The sequence below is a fragment of the Choloepus didactylus genome, chromosome 2 (genome assembly GCF_015220235.1).
Source record: "Choloepus didactylus isolate mChoDid1 chromosome 2, mChoDid1.pri, whole genome shotgun sequence".
Taxonomy (NCBI): Eukaryota; Metazoa; Chordata; class Mammalia; order Pilosa; family Megalonychidae; genus Choloepus; species Choloepus didactylus.
The window spans coordinates 15,637,387-15,662,801 of record NC_051308.1 but is presented as its reverse complement, the minus strand read 5'-3'; the positions used below and the strand labels follow the sequence as shown (position 1 = coordinate 15,662,801).

The 25,415-nt window shown below is 40.4% G+C and overlaps 2 protein-coding genes across 3 annotated transcripts in view; one reads left to right on the top strand and one right to left on the bottom strand.

The window, feature by feature from the left end:
* Positions 1–8,496, bottom strand: part of GNPAT (glyceronephosphate O-acyltransferase) — a 41,162-nt gene extending 32,666 nt beyond the window's left edge. Inside the window, exon 1 of one of the 2 annotated variants that reach the window (XR_005214466.1) lies at positions 8,240–8,496. Coding sequence is in view for 1 of the 2 variants with exons in the window: in XM_037820896.1 (XP_037676824.1) it covers positions 8,240–8,317 (78 nt within the window). In the remaining variant the exon portion in view is untranslated. The remainder of the gene's footprint in view (positions 1–8,239) is intronic. The other variant, XM_037820896.1, reaches the window with a different exon arrangement.
* The window catches only part of C2H1orf131 (chromosome 2 C1orf131 homolog), a 31,456-nt gene continuing 14,484 nt past the window's right edge, over positions 8,444–25,415 (top strand). Inside the window, exons 1-2 of the mRNA XM_037820903.1 lie at positions 8,444–8,690; positions 18,313–18,656. Coding sequence (XP_037676831.1) covers positions 8,603–8,690; positions 18,313–18,656 — 432 coding nt within the window. The 5' untranslated portion in view covers positions 8,444–8,602. The remainder of the gene's footprint in view (positions 8,691–18,312; positions 18,657–25,415) is intronic.

The window sequence follows — 25,415 nt, the reverse complement described above, 5'->3', positions numbered from 1 at the left end:
ACCTCTATGGAATATCATTCATTACCAAAATTTTGAGCACCTACTGTATGCTTGACACTGGAGTATGTGTTGAGAATACAGTGATGATGATGACAGAGTCTCTTTTATGAATAACAAGGTGCATGGTAGTATCAGTCATTGAGATGGGGCATTTACAAATGCTCCCTTCCCCACGTGAACACCTGGAAAATACTTAGGCATCAATCACAGTTTGGGTTCACCTCCTCCGTCCATTTCTTGATTCTCCTCTTAACCGAGACTGAACTGATCATCCTTTTCTTTGGGTCTTTACTGAACCTTCAATACATTTTCATGACATTATCTAAAACATTTCATTAAACTTATATTTGGTGTCTCCTACTAGATTGTGAACATCTTGAGGGTACATAATATGTCTTATACAAGAATTCAATAATTATTTGTAGAATGAAAAAATGAATTACTGAGTGAAACTACTTCTTGAACCCTGTTGATGATGGCTCCTCAATGTTCAAAGGATAAAGCTCAAACTTCCAAGTTTATCATTCAAAGCCTTCCTCAATCTGGCCCCATCAACATGTCTAATCTGGTTTTTAACCCAGGCCTCATATTAAAATCACCTGGGGCACTTAAAAAACACTGATTCCCAGGCCTATCTCTAAAATTTCTGATCAATTTGGTCTGTGAGTGGTGTGCGGGCATCAGAACTATTTTTAAAAGTACTCCAAGGAACTCCTACATGCAGCCAGGGTTGATTGTTACTGCTCCTTAATAGGCCTTCCCTATTCCATACCTGAAAAGTATTTTTAATCATCATTAAATAAACATTTTTACATGACTACTCACCCAGGAGCACAATACAAAAAGAAGCCCAAGTAAGAAGATTCAGGGAAGTATCTCTCCCCAACTAATGTTTTCCCTATCTTAATTTGTAGAGTAGGCCTCTTCTATTGTCAGCAAAATAGTACTTTCCTTTCAACGGCTCTGGAGGATCCATTCATTCAACAGATATTTACTGAGAGCCCATAACATACCAGGAACTATCCTATAGGCTGAGAATACAGTATTAACAAGGCAGACAAGGAATCTGCACTGATGAAGCTTATATTCCCTTAAGAAAAGATAGACGACATCAAATAAGATAAGTTCACTTAGTGATACCACCAGTAGTATACTGGAAGATATTTAAAGACTGGCTTAGGAAAGCTCTGATTTGTACCTTTTGCCAATTTCTTTGGTATACACTCCCACCATCTGTAGCAGATTTCCAGCTACCAACATGACCTTATTGAACCCAGGGTTGGGAAGAGATGAGTAGTAGCACAGTTACACAGAATTTCCACCACACAGTACAATAGATGTAAGAACTTCAAGAGCATGGACAATAGCAAAATGTACTAAAATAATTAGGAAGGGCTGAGTTTTTGAGTATTTGTTACCTTTGTTTTTAATAGAATTTATTTTATATTAAGTTTATCTACTTTAACTTTTAATATTGGCTGTTGTGACGGTTAAGTTCATGTGCCAACCTGGCCAGGTGATGGTGTCCAGGTGTCTGGTAAAGCAAGCACTGGTCTAACTGCTACTGCAAGGACATTTGTGGCTGGTTAATTAAATCATCAGTCAACTGACTGCACCTGTGACTGATTACATCAACAAAGGGTATGTCTTCTGCAATGAGCATTCAATCAGCTGGATTTAATCCAATCAGTTGAAGACTTCTAAGGGAGAGAGAAAGAGGACCTTCACTTCTTCAGCTAGCCAGGGAAGCATTTCCTGAGGAGTTCATCGAACACCTTCATCAGAGTTGCTAATTAGCTGCCTGCCCTATGGAATTTGGACTTGTGCATCCTGCCCTGCAGAATCTGGACTTCAGCATCCCTACGGTTGCACTGAGACACTTTTATAAAATCTTATATTTACAGATATCTCTTGTTGATTCTGTTTCCCTACAGAACCCTAACTAACACAGCTGTGGTTTTTTTTTAATTCATTCTTTTTTTTAATGCAGTTTTATTGAGATACAGTCACACACCATATAATCCATCCAAGGAATACAATCTATGGCTCACATTATCACCATATGGCTGTGCATTCACCACCACAATCAATTTTAGAACATTTTCATTACTCCAAAAAACAAAAAGAGAAAAAAAAAAAAAAAAGAACATCCAAAGCAACCCACAGCCATTAACCACCTTCCTTATTTATTTATTTATTTATTGGACTTTATTTTATTACTGATCTGCCCATACGCTGTATTAAGGGAGTGTCAGCCACAAGGTTTTCACAATCAAATGGTCACTCCATAAAAGCTATATAGTTATACTATCATCATCAAGAATCAAGGCTACTGAATTACAGTTCAACAGTTTCAGGTATTTCCTTCTATCTATTCTAATACACTTGAAACAAAAATGGAATCTCTATAAAAGCATAAGAATAACCTCCAGAATGATCGCTCAACTCTATTTGAAGTCCCTTAGCCACTGAAACTTTATTTTGTTCCATTTCTTTCCCCACTTTTGCTCAAGAAGGCATTTTCAATCCCACAATGAATAATGGCCGTTTTAACAATGGGCCTGCAAACTTCATGAAAATTTAATCAACAGCTCTTGTGAGCCAGAACAAGCCTGCTGTAGCACACCACTGGGAAAAGAATATAAAGAAAATAAAATTGAAAACTACTCTAGATTGAATGGTTGGGTAAGGCCTCTATGAGGAGATGATTTTTTTCTTTTAGTTTTTATTGTGGGAACATATAAAAATGCAAAAGGTCCCATTTTAAACACTTCCATGTGTACATTCAGTGTTACTGATTACAGTCATGATATTGTGCTACCATCACCACCATCCATTACCAAAACTTTTTCATCACCCCAAACAGAAACTCGGTACCCATTAAACAATAACTCCCCATCCTCTCCCTACCCCCACAGTTCCTGCTAACCTGTGAGCTACTTTCTTGAATTTGCTTATTCTATGTATTTCACATTCAGTGAAATCATACAAAATTTGTCCTTTTGTGACTGGCTTATTTCACTCAACATGAAGACTTCAAGTTTCATCCATGTTGCAGCTTGAAGCAAAACTTCACCTGAAGAATGTTATTTGAGCTGGGAGCTCAATGATAAAAAGAGTTTGCAACACAAAGTTCAGGGAAAACAGAGCAGTCCATACAGAGGAGAATGCAAGTCATTCTCAGAAGCAAGCACGCTTACTGTTTAAAAAACAGAAGATCGGTGAGCAATCAGATTAGTCAAGTCAGAGAAGTACCAGTTACCAGATTATGTAAAGCCTTTGCAAGGAGTCCTGATTTTTCATTCACACTCTAACAAGAAGCTATCTATCTGACTGTTGGGTAGATAACGGATTGTCAGAGTGGCAAAACTGGCAGAATGGGGTACTATGGTAATTCCGGTAAGAGATGATGACTTGGGATAGGTGGTCGTGTTAAAGATGGAGAGGACAAATTTGGGATATATTTTGGAGACAGAGCAGTCAGGACTTACCAAAGACAGAATATGGGGGGGGGGGGGGTTGAAGCAAAAAAGAGATCAAGGATGACTTTCTGGGGTTTGCATGGGGCAATCATGTAGATCATTGGTGCCATTTACTAAGACAGAAAAAGCTACAGACCAAACAAGTTAGGGATAGCAACAGAAAGCCAAAGCTCTGTTTTGGACATGTTAAGTTTGAGATGACTATTAGCCAAGCAGAGCTTTGATGGGTCTAACAGCTTGGGAAGGGGATAGGGCTATAGGCATATCTGGTACTCAACGCCTTATAGAAGGTACTTATTGGGAAAGATGAAATCAACTAGGAATAGCACAAATGAAAAATAAAAGAGGGCCCAAGACAAAACTCTAGATGTTCCAAGTTTTAGAGACTGAATTGAGGAGGAGCTAGCAAAGGAGCAGCAAGTAAGGTAAGAAGAAAGCAAGGTGTCATGGAAGCCAAAAGAAAGTGTTTTAAAAGGAGAGATGGTTAACTGTGCCAAACACTGCCCAAGATAAGGATAGGGAAGGGACAGCATTATTTAAGAACACAGAGGTTACTGGCAACCTTGACAAAAGTAGTTTCAACAGAGAGGTGATAATCAAAGCTAGACCAGAACGAACTGGTGGGGGAAGTGGGAGGATAATTGCCTCTCTCTTATAGGCAACTCCTGTCCCAGAACCCTAAGTGAATTTTCTGTATGCCACAAAGCCTATATTTAAGTCAAACCATCCCAAGTATTCTTTCCAATCTTGGTGAAAATTGCCCAGCATTTATATTTAGTAATAAGAAATAGAAACTTGTAAATAAGTTACTTCACAAAGAGTCCCCCCACTGTTCCAGACAAGTCTTGTGCTTTCTTACCTCCCAGTCGTTGCCCTCACCACTGTACAACCCCCAAATCCACTTAATCTAAGAAAATGTAACTGATGGTTTCCATTCCTATTTTCTCACCTCAGAAAGCTACAGCTTTCTAGTTTTGTTTGGTTTCATTTAGCTAATGTATCCCAGTTTTCCAACTTCCATACAAGCTCTCCAAATTCCTAGCTCTTAACTTCCATAAAAGCCAATTTTTACTTTTTTTATAGCTTCATACCTCTTAGTGCATCTAGTAAGTCTATATATTAAGCACTTCATAAATTTTTTTGATTGATGGTGCACATCTAACTCAAATAATTAGACTTTCTTACTCCAATAAATTGTTAAAACTGCAGTTATTGTTTTAATAGTACTAGCCCAGATTTGGCCAAATGTCTCTTTCATGCACTACTTTTAAGTTTCCAGACAATGGAGCTTTAAATACAGAAAATCCACACACACCCCTCCACCACCACTGTTTAAAAAATTCTGTTGAGGCATTTCATTGTTAATTACTATTAGTAGAAACATACCATGATGTTCCATATTCTTGTTCTGTTTACTTGCTGTTATGGATTGACCCTACTTGTTCAAGTCCTAACATGTTCAAGTCCTAACTACCAGTCCTATGGATATGAACCCATTTGTAAACAGGACCTCTGAAGATGTTATTAGTTCAGGTGAGCCCAGACTGAATCAGGGTGGGCTTTAATCCAATATGACAGGAGTCCTTATGAGCAAAGGGAATTTGTTGACAGCAGCAGTAGGAGACAGGAGAGAAAGATCACCATGTGACAGAGGCAGAGATTCAGCAACCACCAGAAGGTGACAGACTTCAGAGAAAGCATGATCCTGCCAACACCTTGCTTTTGCACTTTTAGTCTCCAAAACTGTGAGACAATAAATTCCTATTGTTTAAGCCAACCAGTCTATAGTACTTTGTTACAGCAGCCCTGGCAAACCAAGACAATTGTCCTAGCAGCACTTACATTTAAGGATGGTTTATTTGTTCATAAACCTCCAGGTTTTCAAAAAAAATTGTTACGAAGCATACATTTGAGTAGCTTATGAGGGGTGACAATGGGATTGGGAAAGCCATGTGGACCACACTCCCCTTTGTCTAGTTTATGGATGGATGAGTAGAAAAATGGGGGAAGGAAAAAAACAAACAAACAAACAAAGGCACCCAGTGTCCTTTTTTACTTTAATTGCTCTTTTTCACTTTAATTATTATTCTTGTTATTTTTGTGTGTGTGATAATGAAGGTGTCAGGGATTGATTTTGGTGATGAATGCACAACTATGTAATGGTACTGTGAACAATCGAATGTACGATTTGTTTTGTATGACTGCATGGTATGTGAATATATCTCACTAAAATGAATTAGAAAAAAAATGAAGCATACATTTGAAAGATTCAAAAACAGTCTGAAAGTACTACAGTTACATATTTTTTAATTACCAAAGCATAACATTTCAATATGTGATGACTTAGAGGTGTAAAGACATATGGATCTCTTAAAGGTAACAAACTACCTTTAACGTGACTTCTTTTTTCCTCAATTTATATTTCAAATTTCACTTTAGATTACGGATATACCAGTGGTTACACACCCCCTATCTTCATTTCATTCTATGGCCTCACTTGAAAGATTGAGTGTACCTATGGCTTCAGCTACACCCTGCTTGCTGATGACTGCCAAGTCTATATGTTTAGGCCCTCCTCTTTTGCTCTGGTATATTTCTAACTCTATTTTCATATCAAAACTGAACACATCCCAAATTGTAATTATTATTTTACCCTGACTAAACCTGCTCCTCTTTCCATATTTCTTATCAGCAAAAGGCATCATCCACCCAGTTACCAAATCACAGAAACTCAGGAGTCAACTTCAGACTGCCTCCTTTTCCTCAGCCACCACATTCAATTGGTTCCAGGGGCTATTTTACTGTGCTCCCCTTTATTCTACACTTACCTGACAATTTAGTTCCCACAAACATGCAGGGAAGTGGTTTCCTTACTTGGATGCCTAGGACACTCTTCCCCTTCCCCATTGCCCATTCACCTCTCAAAAACTCAGCTCAGATGTCACTTCCTTTTGGAAACCTTCGCTGAATTCCCCAAGCAGGGTCAGCATGACCTTTCTCATTACTCTCACAATATACTTCAATCATTGCCCTTATCCCACTTAATTGTAATTATTTTGTTTGCTTTTATGGCTTCCTGGGAAGTCCTTGAAGACAAGGTCTGGGTCTTTAACTTCTATATCTTGGACACTGAGAATAATGACTAGAACATTGTAGGTAACCCTAACGTTTGCTGTAATTTAGCAGTATCTTAAGTATCTCTAAAATACTATTTTCAGATTAGACAGAGAGCATTGCACAATAAGAGCGTGGCCAATGAAATAAAGGAGGACGGTCTGAAATAGTAAGAAAAAGTTCAGTTTATCACAAAAGTAAAAGCTGTGTGGTCACACAGTAGGAGTAAGATCTGGTAAAAAAGCTACTTTCCAGCCGTCAGAAGTAGAAAAGGCTCATATACAATTACCTTAATTTTTCACACAAAAAAGTTGGCCAAAGTCTTACCATTAAAGAACTACTGATAAAGGGAAAAGTTAAAAACAAAAACCCCCCAACCCATTCCTTTAATACTTACAAGGAAAATTCTGGTACACTCACAAACCAACTTAGGGCAGAAAAACCTACACAAAGCAAATCACTTCTGCATAGCTACCCCCTTCCCTACATTCCTGCTCTGGAGTAGCGGAGTTAGAAAATGAAGCTGAATATTTCCACCACAGAACTGACGATGAGGAAGGAAAAAAGTCTGTGTTAAGCCTTAGAGAAGTGGGCAGTTAACAGTAATTATACACCCAAAGTTCTTGATGGTGAGTTCCCCCATGTTTCCAAACTACACACTAAATAGTTCACCAGAGACAAAGAATGTTGGGGACCCAATTTGAAGGCAGTCACATATATTTCCTTTTGGAACTGGATTTTTTGTTTACCTTGCTCATCTGTGTTGTTTTTACCTACCTGCACAAATTAATCCTGCATGCAAGTCAGAAACCGACACTAACTGCCAAGACATGGCAATATGCCTTTAAAATGAATTATTTTCTTTCCTCCTAAAGAAGTTAAAATTAATTTAGTGGTAAAGAAAACAGATCACTTGCCCCAGGATTGTGCAATCTTGAGGGCTAGAAAACTTTCACCTCATAATTTCTTCACAAACGTTTTGTAGGAGTACCAACATTTTGTGGGCAAAGAAGGCCGGTTAAAACCGCAGAGGGAAGGGGGTTGGGAGTGAAAAGACACGTTGGAGAGGCTGGGTGGCATTAGTTCTCCTCCAAAATGACTTTTGGAAAAAGTACAATGATATGGGATGAAAGATAAAAACCGGCAATGAAAATTTCTAGGAGTTCCAAATGTTTCTAGTGCCGGGTCTTGAAAACTCTATCCCCACATACAAACCACATGCTTTTCTCCCAGGAATACCACACAGCAGCAAAAGGGCGAAGTGGGAGCCACAAGCTATCTCAGGCTGGGTCAGACCCACAAGTTTCCCTGGTTCACCCAGAAGGCAGTACTCACTAGAGATGGGGAAGACTCCAATTCTCACCCCTCTTTCCTATGTCCAGGGGCTTTCTCAACACCTAGGGCCTAATGGGAGGAAAGAGAAGGAACCAGAGGACCCATCATCAAGTAGAAACTTCTAAACGCATGCACAAATTGACACACACTGCGATACACCGTTGCCTTGGAAACCAAGCCGACCATCTAACTCTTTCTCTGGCGCTCCGGTCGCACTCTTTTGGACCAGGGTTTTTGGGCCGGAGGAAGCCGGGGGAAGGAGTCCTCTCTCGCGGCGCCGCCCCGGCCTCGTTACCCTGGATGCCTACCGAGTAGAGAAGTACGACAGCGCTGGGACCACTGGAGCCGAAAGATAAACAAGAGTTAGAAGAACTGGAAGAATCCATGGTGCGCCTGCCGTCCCGGGTGAGGCCTGGGATTCCTTGCTAAGCGGTGGTGGTGCTGCTGCTGGGGGCGGATCTTCCGTGCAGGGCGGCCCGACCTCGCCTAGGGCGGTGGCACCCTCTGCGACCGCTCCAGAGGACCCCGGGCGCCGCCATCTTAACCAGGACGGAAGCCGTGTGGGGACTTGGCGCGCACGCGCATAGATCCTCCGGAAACACGGGGGTGGGCCTGCTGTTGTTCTTGGGCTGGGTTTCAGGGTGTTCAGCTGTTGTGCACCCCCCCCAACAATGGCTGAAGAGGAGGCTCTGGGGTCCGACGGGCCGGCAGGTTCCCAGACACTTCTGGACTCTCTGCTTCAGAACCTCTACGACTTTGGTGAGTACGGGGCTTCCGGAGCCTATGTGGAGAACAGAATTGACAAACTAGGATGTCCTGTGCGTGCGGAACATGGTGGAAAGGGGCTTTGTTCGCTGGCCTCCGGTTTCAGACTAAGATTCTTTTGCACTTCAGGCACCCCAGCTCGTCGGACCTGTTTCCGATAGAAGCACACACCTGCGTCTGAGGTTACCCTTCTCCCACCCCCTCGATCGGGCTCTGTTGATTCTTCCTGAATCAACTTTCCCAACTCCTGCCTGAGTGTGGCGGACCAACCTAATGTTCTCTTACCAAGGCTTTAACTGGGGTGATGTATACAGGATCTTGGACTCTCGAAATAGCCCACTTTTTCACTTGTGGACCGTCGGAAACCCCCAAACCTCTACTCTTAACCGCACCCCGCCCCCTTCCCTCACAACAGGTGCTGACGAGACATGCCTTGGCCCGAGGGCATTGGTGCTACGTTGTTAGCACTAGCTTCCTTCAGGGTGTCTTGCCAAAGACCTTGGAGAAAGTTTTCACTAGAAAGTTTACAACCTTTTTTCACATTGGCCGACCTAATGCACGCCTTTCTTTATCTTGATGGAGGAAAAAAGAAAATAGAAAAGCTTATTAAGGATGGGTAGCCTGGCCCTTCAGTAGGAAGACAGCCCAAGGGCTGTGAAGAACTTAATCTGGGGAAGATGAAAGGCTTTGTGCATACACCGAAGGTAATGATCAGACAATGGCTCCTTTAAGAGCCAAACACTTTCTTAAATTTATAGCATGATGTTGCAAAAGGTATTCTATTTTTATCTTAGAACAAGAGCTCAAAATTCTAAGCTCACCTAAACAATAAGAATAATAGGTAACAAGTATTGAGAACTTACCATAGACCACATGCTTTTCATGTAGTAACTCGTTTAATTTTCACAACAACCCTATGAAATAGATACTGGCATTAGCCCCAAAGTTAAAACTTGCTAAAGTTCCACTAGTCATTTTGCAGAGCTCAGGTTCCTATCTCCCAGCTCCAGGCCATGCACTTGTTATCAAATTGTACTGTGGGCTATGCATCATGGTACTCTTGAGAATATTGGAAGGCAGAAAAGACTTAGTTGTTGACCTTTAGAAGTTTAAAATCTAGAGGAAAATCCTAAATGTAGTTTATGTCAACACAGTCTGGAAATCGTTAGGCTAGGAGTCTGAAGGCATGGGCTAAATCTACTCATTTTTATATCCCTAAGGCAAAAGTTTAATGAGTCATTAGTGTTTATTGAGTAAAAGACTAAGTAAATAGAAACAAACATATACGTGATCAGCTAACATTTAGAGAGCTCTACAGTATTTGTGCTTCAAGTGAATTTTGAGGACTAGAATTCTGGTTAGAGCCTTCAGGTAACTGGTCAGAGTTTGGATAGAGTAGGTATGGGGATTTCGTAGAAAATAAAGGCATTCAGGGTAAGCCATAGGCTTATCTTAGTAAGTTTTAGGTTAATCTTTTTTTTTTCAAATGCAATTCTATTGAGATATATGCATACACCATATAATCCATCCAAAGTATGCCATCAGTGGCTCACAGTATCATCATATAGTTTTTCATTCATCACCACAATCAATTTTAGAGCATTTTCATTTCTCAAAAAAAAAAAAAGAAAGAAAAACAAAAAAGAAAACCCAAAACATTACTTACAATCACATGGGCACATGATTAAAGCTATACAATTATTATCAAAGATCAAGGTATTGATTACAGTTCAGTAATTTCAGGTATTTCCTTCTAGCTATTCTAACACACTAGAAACTAAAAAGAAATATCTATACAGTGAGTCAATACTCATGCACATTTGTTAAATCTTAATTCTCAGTTACACCTTCTCCCTCTCATTTGATCATTCTCTCAATCCTAAGAGATATCTGAGCAATGACCATTTTAACTTCTTCATGCTAGAAAGGGGTGCTGAGTTACAGGATAGAGGACCGAAACTGGTTGATGTTCTTGGAGAGACTGGTGCTTCTGGGTTTCAGGGCTTATCTGGCATAGGAACTGTTCTAGTTTGCTAATGCTGCCAAAATTCAAAACACCAGAGATGGATTGGCTTTTAAAAAAGGGGGTTATTTGGTTACACAGTTACAGTCTTATGGCCATAAAAGTGTCCAAGGTAAGACATCAGCAGTCGGTACCTTCACTGTCGGATGGCCAGTGGTGTCCGGAAAACCTCTGTTAGTTGGGAAGGCACATGGCTGGCATCTGCTCCAAAGTTCCGGCTTCAAAATGGCTTTCTCCCAGGATGTTCCTCTCTAGGCTGCAGTTCCTCAAAAATGTCACTCTTACTTGCACTTGGGATATTTGTCCTCTCTTAGCTTCTCTGGAGCAAGAGTCTGCTTTCAACAGCCATCTTCAAACTGTTTCTCATCTGCAGCTCCTGTGCTTTCTTCCAAGTGTGCCTCTTGGCTGTAGCTCCTCTTCAAAATGTCACTCACAGCTGCACTGAGTTCCCCCTATCTGTCAGCTCATTTATGTGGCTCCAGTGACTCAACTTAGACCCACCCTGAATGGGCAGAGCAACACCTCCATGGAAATTATCCAATCAGAGCCATCACCCACAGCTGGGTGGGGTGCATCTCCACAGAAACATTCAAAGAATTACAATCTAATCAACACTGATAACATCTGCCCACACAAGATTACATCAAAGAATATGGCTTTTTCTGGGGGACATAATACATTCAAACCAGCACAGGAACAATTTGGAGGCCATAAGTTTCTGAAGAAATAAACTTACTAAGAAAAACTTTTATAGAGTCTTAGATAGAGCCCAGGGTATTCTTTAGGGTTTTCAGGAATACTGTAGGTTGGAGCTTGGCATACTGTGGCAATTTGCAATATCTGGCTGAAGCTTGCGTAAGAGTAACCTCCAGAATAACCTCTTGACTCTGCTTGAAATCTCTTAGTCACTGAAACTTTATTTTGTTTCATTTCTTTTCCCCCTTTTGGTTGAGAAGGTACTCTTAATCTCACCATGCCAGGGCCAGGCTCAGCCCTGGGAGACGTGTCCCACATTGCCAGCAAGACTTACACTCCTGGGAGTCATGTCCCACATAGTGGGGAGGGTAGTGAGTTTATTTACAGAATTGTCGTAGAGAAAGAGGCAACATCTGAGCAATAAGAGGTTCTCTGGAGGTGACTCTTTAGGCATAATTATAAGTAGACTTAGCTTCGCCATTGCAGAAATAAGTTTCAAGCCTCAAGATCGAGGGCTTGGCTTATTAAATCAGGAGTCCCTAATGCTTGAGAGAGTATCAGGAATTCTCCAGGTGGGGAATTTTAATAGTTCTACATTTTCCTCCAGTCCCTCAAGGGGAACTTTGCAAATACTTTTTTATTTTCTGCCCAAAACGATCTGGAATACATCGGGGTATTACATTAACCTTTACAGAACAACAAGATCTCATTCCCTATTCTGGGTTCCAAGTAATTGTGTTGTTTAAACAAACTGACCAGACAGGTTAAATTAGACAGTGTGCTGAAGAAAATTTAAATTGTGGACCAAATTAACATCTCTTCCTTTGGTCTCACACAAAAGTTGAAGTTTTAAACTATAGACAGTATCATCTTTTACCCTGTATTCTGATTTGCCTTAGTCCTAACCAGGTCCATTTCATTCATATCTCTAATTGAAGGCTGATCTCTTTCTGCTTCTTTAACAGTTGCTGTATGGAGTAATGCTGATTTTTAGAGCTGCAGAACTCTAACTCTGAGTATTTGGTGTAATGCAGGTACCCTAAGTTCCACGGAACTACCAGGTTATACAAAAAGAGCACAGCATCTCAGAATTTAGAAATAACAGTTAAAACTCAGGTATAGATGTGACTGCTGTAAGTACTTACAATCTAGAGACTTTTACAATGATCCTTATTGAACATTCTGTACTCCTTAATCATCAGTTGCCCAATCTCTGCCACTTTCTATCCCCTGATAGCCTATGCTCTCAAATTCAATTCTCTGAGTTTGCATTATAGTTAGTATTTATTAATGGGACCATATAATATTTGTCCTTTCATTTCTGGCTTATTTCATTCAACATAATATCCTCAGGGTTCATTCACCTAGTTGTTTGCCTCATGACTTCATTCCTTCCTGCAGCCGCTCAATATTCCATCATATGTATACACCACAGTTTGCCCTTCCGTTCATCAGTCTATGTACCCTTAGACCACCTCCATCTATTGCAAATCTTGAATAATGCCATCTTAAACACCAGTGTGCAAATATCCATTCATTTCTCTGCTTTCGTTTCTTCCAAGTGTGTATTAGGTTAATCTTAATGCTTGACCATGCAAAAGAAAGTTGGAAGACTGTTATACTTACTTGTAAGCTTAGAACATTAAAAACAAACACTGACTGCAGTACAAAGAAACTGGGACTTCCAGTTTATGGGATTATTGGCTATAACACAAAGGTGAGGACTAAAGTAATTGTGCTAAAATAAGGGTAAAAGGTACAAATATAATTACCAAGGTATCAATTATTGTACATTGTGGAGTCTAAATTCTGTGCAAATACAACCCTATTTGAAGAAAACTTAATAGTTTATTTCCTTTTTTTAAATGCAATTTTGTTGAGATATAGTCATATGCCATACATTCATACAATGTGTACAATCAGTTGTTCACAGTGTCATCACATAGTTGTGCATTCATCACCACAACCAATTTGATGCACATTCTCATTACTCCAAAAAATAATAAGAATAAGAATAAAAATAAAAGTAAAAAAGAACACCCAAAACATCTTATACTCCTTTTAACCCCCTAGTATTCATTTACTTTTTGTCCCCCATTTTTTCTACTCATTTGTCCATACACTGGATAAAGGGAGTGTGGGTCACAAGGTTTTCACAATCACATAGTCATCCCATATAAGCTACATAGTTATATGATTGTCTTCAAGAATCAAGGATACTGGATTGCAGTACAACAGTTTCAGGTATTTCCTTATAGCTATTTAATACACTAAAAACTAAAAAGGGATATCTATATAATACATAAGAATAACTTCTCGAATGACTTCTCAACTCCATTTTAAATCTCTCAACCACTGAAACTCTATTTTGTTAAATTTCTCTTCCCCCTTTTGGTCGGGAAGGCTTTCTCAATCCCACAATTCTGGGTCCAGGCTCATCCCCGGGAGTCATGTCCCATGTTGCCGGGGAGATTTATGCCCCTTGGAGTCATGTCCCACGTAGCAGGGAGGGCAGTGAGTTTACCTGCCAAGTGGGCTTAGAGGGAGACAGGCCATATCTGAGCAACAAAAGAGGTTCTCTGTGGGGGTACTATTAGGCACAATTATAAGTAGGTTTAGCCTCTCCTTTGATTGAGGACTTGGCCTACTACAATGGTAGTTCCCAGTGCTTGCAAGAATATCAGAAATTCCCCAGGTGAGGAAGTTTAATGTATCGCGGTTTCACGCTACCTTGTACAAACCAAACAAATCTCACCCCCATTCAAGATTCCATGTAATTATGGTGTTTGAATAAATTGATCATACAAAGTTAAATTAAATAGCATGCTACAGAAAGTATAGATTTTGCACCAAATAAAAATCTCTTCCTTTGGTCTCACACAGAAGTTGAGGTTTTAAAACACAGTCAGTATCATCCTTTACTCTTCAGTCTGGTTTACCTTACTTCTAATCAAGTCCATTTCATTCATATCTCTAATTGAAGTCCAATCTCTTTTACAGCTTTTTTAACACTTGCTGTATGAGGTAATGCTGACATTCATAGCTGCTGAACTCTGGCTCTAAGTTTCAGATGTCACACAGATACCAAGTTCCAGGGACCAACCAGGTTATACACAAAGAGCTCAGCATCTCCAAATTTAGAGATAACCACTTCAACTCATGAATAGATGTGACTGCTGTAAGAGCTTACAAATCTCAGAACCTTTACCATAAACCTTCCTCTGATAACCTCTGCTCTCAGATTCAATTCTCACAGTTTGCACATTATAGTTAGTCCATATTAGTGAGGCGTTATAATGTTTGTCTTTTCAATTCTGATTTATTCCACTCAACATACTGTCCTCAAGGTCCGTTCACCTAGTGCATACCTCACAACTTCATTTCTTCTTGCCGCCGCTGGGTATTCCATTTTATTTACACACCACAGTTCACCATTCTGTTTAACAGTCAATGTACCCTTAGGCCACTTCCATCCATTGTGTATTGTGGATATGGCTGCCATAAACACCAGTGTGCAATGTCTACTCATGTTTCATCTCTGAGTTCTTCCAAGTATATACCCAGTAAGGGGATTGCAGGACCTTACGGCAACCCCATAGGTAGCTTACTTTGGAACCACCACAGTGCTCTCTAGCTGGGTTGCACCATTCTACTTCCCTGCCAACAGGGAATAGGTACATCCCCCCTCCATGTTTTCTCCGGCTGTATCCCCCTGTTTATTTTTTTAACAGTTTTATTCAAACGCCATACAATCCACCCTAAGTAAACAATTGATGATTCCTCATATAATCACATAATTACACATTCACCACAACAATATATATGAGGACATTTCCATCTCTTCTCCAAAGAAAAAGGAAAAGGAAAAAGAAAAAATGAAGAATAAAAATGCAAAAGATGAAATAAAAATAAAAATAAAATTCAATGAAAAGGTCAGAAAACATCAACACCACCAAGAATCCCTTATCATTCCCTTATATCCCCCTCTTATAAACATTTAGCTTTGGTATATTGCCTTTGTTACAATTATTGGAAGCATCTTACAATGTTACCATTAACTATAGACTCTAGTTTGCATTGATTATGTTTTTTCTCCTATACCAGCCAATTTTCAACACCTTGCAATGTTGACATTCATTTGTTCTCCCTCATTTAAAAACATTGTTGTATTTGTATGTTTAATCACCATCATTGACCACTCTAGGTTTCATTAAGTTATACAGTCCCAGTCTTTATCTTCTATCTTTCCCTCTGGTGTCATACATGCCCTTAGCCTTCCTCTTTCAACCATACTTACACTCATCTTTGTTCAGAGTACTTACAATATTGTGTTCCCATCCCACACTATTATGCTATCCATTCCATTTCTGGATCCATAAAATCAATCCTGTTGAACCTTCTGTACTCCTTCAGCATCAAATGCCTGATCTTTAATTTCTTTCTATCTCCTGATGACCTGTGTTCTCAACTCCCAAATTTCGTTCATCAATGTTAGTCTATATTAGTGAGACCATATGGTATCCGTCCTTTTGTTTCTGGCTAATTTCACTCAGTATAAATTCTACTGTCTACCATTTTGTCTTTTGGATTTTTTATGACATATCTTATTTTATTTTTATTTTTTCCCTCTCTTTCTCTTTTTACCCTTACTAATAGTCTTCATTTCTACACTCTTCTCCAAACCTTTGTCTCCTGTCTTTTCCTATTTGCCTCTAATGCTTCCTTTAGTATTTCTTGTAGAGCAGATATCTTGTTCACAGGCTCTCTCAGTGTCTTGTTTGTCTGAAAATATTTTAACTCTCCATTTTTGAAGGACAGTTTTACTGGATATAGAATTCTTGGTTGGCAGTTTTTCTCTTTCAGTATCTTAAGTATATCATACCATTGCCTTCTCGCCGCCATGGTTTCTACTGAGAAATCTGCACATAGTCTTATTGAGCTTCCTTTTTATGTGATGGATCGCTTTTCTCTTGCTGCTTTCAGAATTCTCTCTTTGTCTTTAACATTTAAAAATCTGATTATTAAGTATCTTGGAGTTGGTCTACTCAGATCTATTCTGTTTGGGGTATGCTGTGCTTCTTGGATCTGTAATTTTATATCTTTCATAACATGGGAAATTTTCAGTGATCATTTTCTCCATTATTCTTTCTGCCCCTTTTCTCTTCTCTTCTTCTTCTGGGACACCCATGACACGTATATTTGAGTACTTCATGTTGTCATTCAGTTCCCTGAGACCTTGCTCATATTTTTCCATTATTTTCCCTATTTGTTCTTTTGTGTGTAGGATTTCGGCTGTCCTGTCCTCCAGTTCACAAATCTTTTCTTCTCCCTCTTCCAGTCTGCTGTTGTATGTCTCCATTGTGTTTTTCATCTCTTACATTGTGCCTTTCATTCCCATAAGCTTTTTCAAACTTTCGAGTTCTTCCTTATGTTTGCCCAATGTCTTCTTTATATCCTCATCGTTTTTGCCATATCTTCTCTCAACTCGTTGATTTGATTTTTGAATTGATTTACAAGATTTGTTTGGTTATTAATCAGCTGTTTCAATTCCTGTATCTGAGTTCAAGTGCGAGTTTGTACCTTTGGGCATCTCTTTGCTTTTCCTAGCATGATCCGTAATTTTCTGTTGTCTGGGCATGTGGTTTCCTTGATTGCCCCAGTCAGATTTTCCCAGACCAGATGTGCCCAGGTCTCAGAAAGAGGCTGTATGCAGTATCACATTTCCCTGAGAGTGAGACCAGAAGATTGTCAGACTTTCCTGTGAGACTCTAGACTGTGTGCTTTTCCAATCCTACCAAGCAGGTGGTGCTTGTCAGCCCGCAGCTCCCCACCAGCATAAAGAGGTGATATGTATTTAATTCTCAGTGGCCCCTGTCCCAGCCACGGACCAAGGGTGTCAGAAGCCAATCTTAAAATGTTTCTGTTTTTTGTTTTTTTTCCCCTTCAGGCCCTGGGGTCTGAGTTCTCTGGGGAAGGCTGCCACTTGAGCTGGGCCCTGCCCCCCCCCCCTTTTCTTAGGGAAGATAAGCCATTTAGGAAATTGTCTCCTACACTTGAGTTTTTCCTTTGACTCTGACTATTTTAACTCCACCTTTGCCAGGGTCAGTGCTGACAACTGAAAATGCCTGAGGCTTTCTCTAAGCCTACTTAGAATGAGAGGGAAAAAAAGGAAAAAAGCAAGAAGTTCCCTTTTCAGAGCAAGCCCCCAGCCCTCTAGTTCATTAGGCAAGAACTGGAGGTGGCACCCAGTTCTGTTGCCCCTTTTCTTGGGACACAGCCTTTTCCAGTGTTCTGAGCTCAGGAGTCTCCAAAAGCCTCTGTTTTTATTTATTTATTTATGTATTTTTTTCTGTCAGCCCAGCCTCCTCTCTGCCAGAATAAACCTCCATGTTCCTTTCCTGCTTGTTCCAGGTTTATCTGTGCTTGTAGCATGTATTCAGTCAACCATTTGGAGCTTGGTTGAGCTGCATTCCCTTGCTCCCAGCAGGGACTGCTTCTTTTTCCCACAGTGAAGTTTTGCAAATCAGCCTGCTGTGCTGGTGGGAGAGGGGTGTCAATGTCACAGTTTGGGGAGCTTTACTTACAGTTCTATGCTGCGATCTCAACCATTCCACCCATTCCTTACTGGTGTACAACGTTTTCTGGCCACGGATGCCCTCCCATCAGTTGTTCCAGACTATTTTCTAGTTGTTCCTGGCTGTTTACTAGTTGCTCTAGGGGACTAACTAAATTCTACACCTCCCTATGCTGCCATCTTGTCCCCTAGTTTATTTCTTTGTGTATACTTTTGGGTGCTTATAGCTGTGGCATATGCACAAGTACATTCATGTTATTTGATAATGGTTACAGCTAAAACCAAAAATATTTATTTTTGCTTTTTTGTATTTGAACAAACAGGAGAGACAGGAGACGAAACAGAACAGAAAAGGATCAAGAAGAAAAGGGAAAACAAGAAGAGAGATTTGGGAACTAAAGCAGTCTTAGCAGAGGAATCAGCTCCTCCACCTGGTTCTCTTGTAAGAGGCCAAAGGAAAAGTGCTTCCAGCTTCTTCAAAGAACTCAGAGAAGAACTTCACATCACACCTGCAGTGACTACCACAGGTTTCCTTTTAGAAGCAGAGGTCACTGCTACAATATCTCCCTCTTGCCTGAAGAACAACCAGGAGCGAGTCGAAGTGGTAGAATTTCACAGCAGAAATAAAAAAAGAAAACCAAGGCTGAATCAAGATGAGACCACAAAGGTAATGAGTTGGTCGGTTTATTCCACTCTAATGAAATTCCTGGTATTGTGGAATTAGATGAATATCTTTATAAACTGTCAGGGGTCCCTAAGACCACCCTCAGGCTCAGAAATTGTTATAGTCACTTATTACAGCAAAAGGATACGGAGTAAAATCAGCAAAGGGATAAGGTGTGTGGGGCAAAGTTCGGAGGAAAACAGACAGATCTTCCAAGTGTCGCTCCTAGTGGAGTTGCCCAGGACACAATTTCCCCAGTAAGGATGTGACAACATATGCAAGTGTTGCCAACCAGGAAGCTTGCCCATGCCTAGGTGTCCATGGTTTTCATTGAGGGTCAGTTGTGTGATGGCACGCTGGCTGCGTGGCTGACCTGTTACTAAAGCATCAGACCCTCAGAGGGAAAGCAGATATTCACCATAAGTCACATCGTTAGTATACAGTATTAGGAATAATGTGTCTCAAAGCCTCAGACATGCAAAAACACTCTCAGATAGAATATTGTAAGTGCTCAGTTCTCGGGAGCCAGCCAAGGGCTAGTCAGGAAGATAGGACTTTCTTGGGAACTCGTAGGGTTTGATAAACCCTGGCCTATTGACTTAACTCTCTCACTTATTGGCTTCTGCTTAAACAGTGCTCAGAGAAAATTCAGTCATTCAACAAATATTTCTGATGTTCCTACTGGGTGCCAGCCGTTATTCTAGGTACTGGGGATATAACAGTGAATATAATAATAAAAAATCCTTAACCTCATGGAACTTAAGTTCTGGTGGAAAAGCATCTGATTTTATCAAGCAGTAGCCCTTTCAGACAGTATTTGTAAATCTGACTCAAAATGCAGTCCCTGAGGGAGGTATGGTTGCTCATCCAAACTTTTTTCACATGGATAGCATAATGACTGTGCCAAATTGATTGCTAAAATCCAGATATCTCGTTTCTGTAACATTTCCCATGTAGAAACCTTTGTATATCAAAAAAGAAAATGAGTAGTTTGACTTGCTCTGTTCTTTATGAACCCACTAGCACCAGTGTTTGATACATCTTTTTTATGTGTTTGATACATCTTTTTTATAGTTTTGAAAATGATGTTTGTAATCTTTTTTAGAATTCAGATAAAACTTGATATCAGGCTTATCAGCATCTCTTCCTCAAAGGTTATTTGTGCATTCTGTAATCATATCTGTTAATTACTTTAGGATTCTTGATTACCTTCTCAATTCTTAGGCCTCAGTACACTGGGGCTCTGGGAACTATTATATGTGGGTCAAGAAATGGATTTGCTCAGCCCATGGGGTGGCTAGAGCTCTCAAACTGGTCATCTCCAGTTACCCCAGTATACCATACGAATATTAATATTTTCTGTATGTGCCATGAGGTGAAAAAGATTGGAAAACACTGCTTTGCAATTTAATTTTGCTTTTGGAGAATTAAACAAACATGAAGCCTGTAGGTGTCCTCCTGTGGTTTCCTCAAATGCCTTGGACTTCAGTTTCCTCTTACACTCATTCAAGGTCCTCTTTCTAGAATGGAAAATTTTCTTTTTAATAGAGAAAAGAAAAAAAAGTGGGAAATAGCCCTTTTTTCGCTGTAGTTGGCTTTTTTCCAAGATTCTCTGGTCATTGTAAATTTTGGACTTCCTGACCATATGCAGAGTTCAGCCAACTGTGCATTGTGAGGGGACAGTCCCCACAAAACTGCCCTTACTTCTGACACCCATTGCAAGTTTGTAGCTTTCCCCAAACCAACCTCAGATTCAATAACTCCCTAGAAAGACTCACAGAATACGCTAAAAGTGGTAATACTTGTGGCTATAGTTTATTACAGGGAAGTGATACAAATAAGAAGCAGCCAAAGGAAGAGTCACATAGGGTGAAACCTAGGAGGAGTCCAAACATGGAATTTCCAGTTGTCCTCTTCCGCTAGAGTCATGGATGGCGTTACCTCTTCCCAGCCGCAATGTGTAAAAATATAAACAGTATTGCCAACCAGACACGCTCACTCAAGCCTTTAATGTCCACTGTTTTTATTGGGGCTTGATCACGTACTACCCATGTGGCTGACCTTTAGTCTCCAGTGCCTGCTAGAGTTTGGGCTGATACCCTTGGTCCCCAGTTCTTCGAGTGGTTGGAACTGTTATGGTGTGGTCCAAATTCCCCAGGCAGACAGACACTTCTATTAGGCAGGACATTTCAGGGAACTAGAGATCACCTGCTGGTAGCTGAGGGCAAAAGCTAGACCTCTCTTTGGGTAAGATTAATTCTTCACAACACACCATTCTTATACCTTAATGGGATTTTTGTAATTGTCCTTGGTGATGTGCCCTTTACTCCATTTTTTTAAAATTTGTCCCTTGAAAATGCTAGTGTGTCTGGTTAAGGAGTCAGAATGTACACATAATAAACACACACCCATAAAAAGAACTTAAAATGTTGACATTGCAACATGTAAATAAATGCAAATGAATATAATACTAGTTATTATAGTTATATATCCTGCATATAGGGAATGCTAGGTGAAAGGACAGTCAGTCAGCAGTCAGTTAGGGGTAATTAGGAAACATAATGCAATGTTAAGTGTTTGTATAACCTGTTAGAGGGTTAGTTGTGGTCCCTGCTCCTCAAAGCTTGCAGTCCATTATAGGGCAGTTTAAACACATCTGTAATCAGCAGAAAATTGTAATAAAATAATGATAGCTTTCACTTATCAATCATGGAATCAGCTGGTCACCTGAAGAAGACTTGAGAAAGGAAGAGGTGCTGGTGAGTTGGAGAAAATTCCAGCTGGCCCTGCCTAAACCAGGAAATGACGCTCTATTACCAAAACTTAGGCTTATGCCATAAATAGTATGGAGTGCATTAAAATAGGTTTCCATGGGCTTATTAGGGCTTGGCCACCATTTATATAACATTTTCCCCATTCCAAATGACTAACCTACAAATGAACTTTCTTATCATACCCCATTTATATTGCAATAACTGTAGTTTGACAGGAAATAGTAGGCAAGTGAACATTCATTCATTCATTCATTTAATCCTCAAATAATTCTTGGGTGCTTATGATTTGCTAGACTCCTGAGAAAATAGCTGTGAACAATACACAGTTCATTGCCCTCTGAATTATGCTGTCCAGTAGTGGAATCAGGCAGAAATCCAGATTTATTAATAATATTATTAAAAAGTGTTATGGAGGCGGGGCAAGATGGCAGACTGGTGAGCTGTATGTTTTAGTTACTCCTCCAGGAAAGTAGGTAAAAAGCCAGGAACTGCGTGGACTGGACACCACAGAGCAATCTGTCTTTGGGCATACTTCATACAACACTCATGAAAACGTGGAACTGCTGAGATCAGCGAAATCTGTAAGTTTTTGCGGCCAGGGGACCCGCGCCCCTCCCTGCCAGGCTCAGTCCCGGGGGAGGAGGGGCTGTCAGCTCCAGGAAGGAGAAGGGAGAATTGCAGTGGCTGCTCTTATCGGAAACTCATTCTACTGATTCAAACTCCAACCATAGATAGACTGAGGCCAGACACCAGAGACTCTGAGAGCAGCCAGCCCAGCAGAGAGGAGACGGGCATAGAAGGAAAACAACACAAGAAGCTCCAAAGTAAAAGCAGAGGATTTTTGGAGTTCTGGTGAACACAGAAAGGGGAAGGGCGGAGATCAGGCCTTGAGGCGCATATGCAAATCCCGAAGCAAGGCTGATCTCTCTGCCCTGGGCACCTTTCCTTAATGGCCCTGGTTGCTTTGTCTATTAGCATTTCAATAACCCATTAGATCTCTGAGGAGGGCCGTTTTTTTTTTTTTTTTTTTTTTTTTTTTAAATCCTTTTTGCTTTTTCTAAAACAATTACTCTAAGAAGCTCAATACAGAAAGCTTCAAAGAATTGAAATTTGGGTACGTCAAGTCAAGAGCAGAACTAAGAGAGCTCTGAGACAAAAGGCAATAATCCAGTGGCTGAGAAAATTCACTAAACAACACAACTTCCCAAGAAAAGGGGGGTGTCCGCTCACAGCCACCATCCTGGTGGACAGGAAACACTCCTGCCCATCGCCAGCCCCATAGCCCAGAGCTGCCCCAGACAACCCAGTGTGACGGAAGTGCTTCACATAACAGGCACACACCACAAAACTGGGCGTGGACATTAGCCTTCCCTGCAACCTCAGCTGAATGTCCCAGAGCTGGGAAGGGGGAGCAGTGTGAATTAACAGAGCCCCATTCAGCCATCATTTGAGCAGACTGGGAGCCTCCCAACACAGCCCAGCAGCCCAGAACTGCCCTGGGGGGACGGCACTCACCTGTGACATAGCACAGTCATCCCTCAACAGAGGACCCGGGGTGCACAGCCTGGAAGAGGGGCCCACTTGCAAGTCTCAGGAGCCATACGCCAATACCAAAGACTTGTGGGTCAGTGGCAGAGACAAACTGTGGCAGGACTGAACTGAAGGATTAGACTATTGCAGTAGCTTTAAAACTCTAGGATCATCAGGGAGATTTGATTGTTAGGGCCACCCCCCCTCCCCGACTGCCCAGAAACACGCCCCACATACAGGGCAGGCAACACCAACTACACACGCAAGCTTGGGACACCAATTGGGCCCCACAAGACTCACTCCCCCACTCACCAAAAAGGCTAAGCAGGGGAGATCGGGCTTGTGGAGAACAGGTGGCTCGTGGACGCCACCTGCTGGTTAGTTAGAGAAAGTGTACTCCACGAAGCTGTAGATCTGATAAATTAGAGATAAGGACTTCAACTGGTCTACAAACCCTAAAAGAACCCTATCAAGGTCAGCAAATGCCACGAGGCCAAAAACAACAGAAAATTATAAAGCATATGAAAAAACCAGACGATATGGATAACCCAAGCCCAAGCACCCAAATCAAAAGACCAGAAGAGACACACCTAGAGCAGCTACTCAAAGAACTAAAGATGAACAATGAGACCCTAGTACGGGATATGAAGGAAATCAAGAAGACCCTAGAAGAGCATAAAGAAGACATTGCAAGACTAAATAAAAAAATGGATGATCTTATGGAAATTAAAGAAACTGTTGACCAAATTAAAAAGATTCTGGACACTCATAGTACAAGACTAGAGGAAGTTGAACAACGAATCAGTGACCTGGAAGATGACAGAATGGAAAATGAAAGCATAAAAGAAAGAATGGGGAAAAAAATTGAAAAACTCGAAATGGACCTCAGGGATATGATAGATAATATGAAACGTCCGAATATAAGACTCATTGGTGTCCCAGAAGGGGAAGAAAAGGGTAAAGGTCTAGGAAGAGTATTCAAAGAAATTGTTGGGGAAAACTTCCCAAATCTTCTAAACAACATAAATACACAAATCATAAATGCTCAGCGAACTCCAAATAGAATAAATCCAAAAAAACCCACTCCGAGACATATACTGATCACACTGTCAAACATAGAAGAGAAGGAGCAAGTTCTGAAAGCAGCAAGAGAAAAGCAATTCACCACATACAAAGGAAACAGCATAAGACTAAGTAGTGACTACTCAGCAGCCACCATGGAGGCGAGAAGGCAGTGGCACGATATATTTAAAATTCTGAGAGAGAGGAATTTCCAGCCAAGAATACTTTATCCAGCAAAGCTCTCCTTCAAATTTGAGGGAGAGCTTAAATTTTTCACAGACAAAGAAATGCTGAGAGAATTTGCTAACAAGAGACCTGCCCTACTGGAGATACTAAAGGGAGCCCTACAGACAGAGAAACAAAGACAGGACAGAGAGACTTGGAGAAAGGTTCAGTACTAAAGAGACTCGGTATGGGTACAATAAAGGATATTAATAGAGAGAGGGAAAAATATGGCAAACATAATCCAAAGGATAAGATGGCCGATTCAAGAAATGCCTTCACGGTTTTAACGTTGAATGTAAATGGATTAAACTCCCCAATTAAAAGATATAGATTCGCAGAATGGATCAAAAAAAATGAACCATCAATATGTTGCATACAAGAGACTCATCTTAGACACAGGGACACAAAGAAATTGAAAGTGAAAGGATGGAAAAAAATATTTCATGCAAGCTACAGCCAAAAGAAAGCAGGTGTAGCAATATTAATCTCAGATAAAATAGACTTCAAATGCAGGGATGTTTTGAGAGACAAAGAAGGCCACTACATACTAATAAAAGGGGCAATTCAGCAAGAAGAAATAACAATCGTAAATGTCTATGCACCCAATCAAGGTGCCACAAAATACATGAGAGAAACATTGGCAAAACTAAAGGAAGCAATTGATGTTTCCACAATAATTGTGGGAGACTTCAACACATCACTCTCTCCTATAGATAGATCAACCAGACAGAAGACCAATAAGGAAATTGAAAACCTAAACAATCTGATAAATGAATTAGATTTAACAGACATCTACAGGACATTACATCCCAAATCACCAGGATACACATACTTTTCTAGTGCTCACGGAACTTTCTCCAGAATAGATCATATGCTGGGACATAAAACAAGCCTCAATAAATTTAAAAAGATTGAAATTATTCAAAGCACATTCTCTGACCACAATGGAATACAATTAGAAGTCAATAACCATCAGAGACTTAGAAAATTCACAAATACCTGGAGGTTAAACAACACACTCCTAAACAATCAGTGGGTTAAAGAAGAAATAGCAAGAGAAATTGCTAAATATATAGAGACGAATGAAAATGAGAACACAACATACCAAAACCTATGGGATGCAGCAAAAGCAGTGCTAAGGGGGAAATTTATAGCACTAAACGCATATATT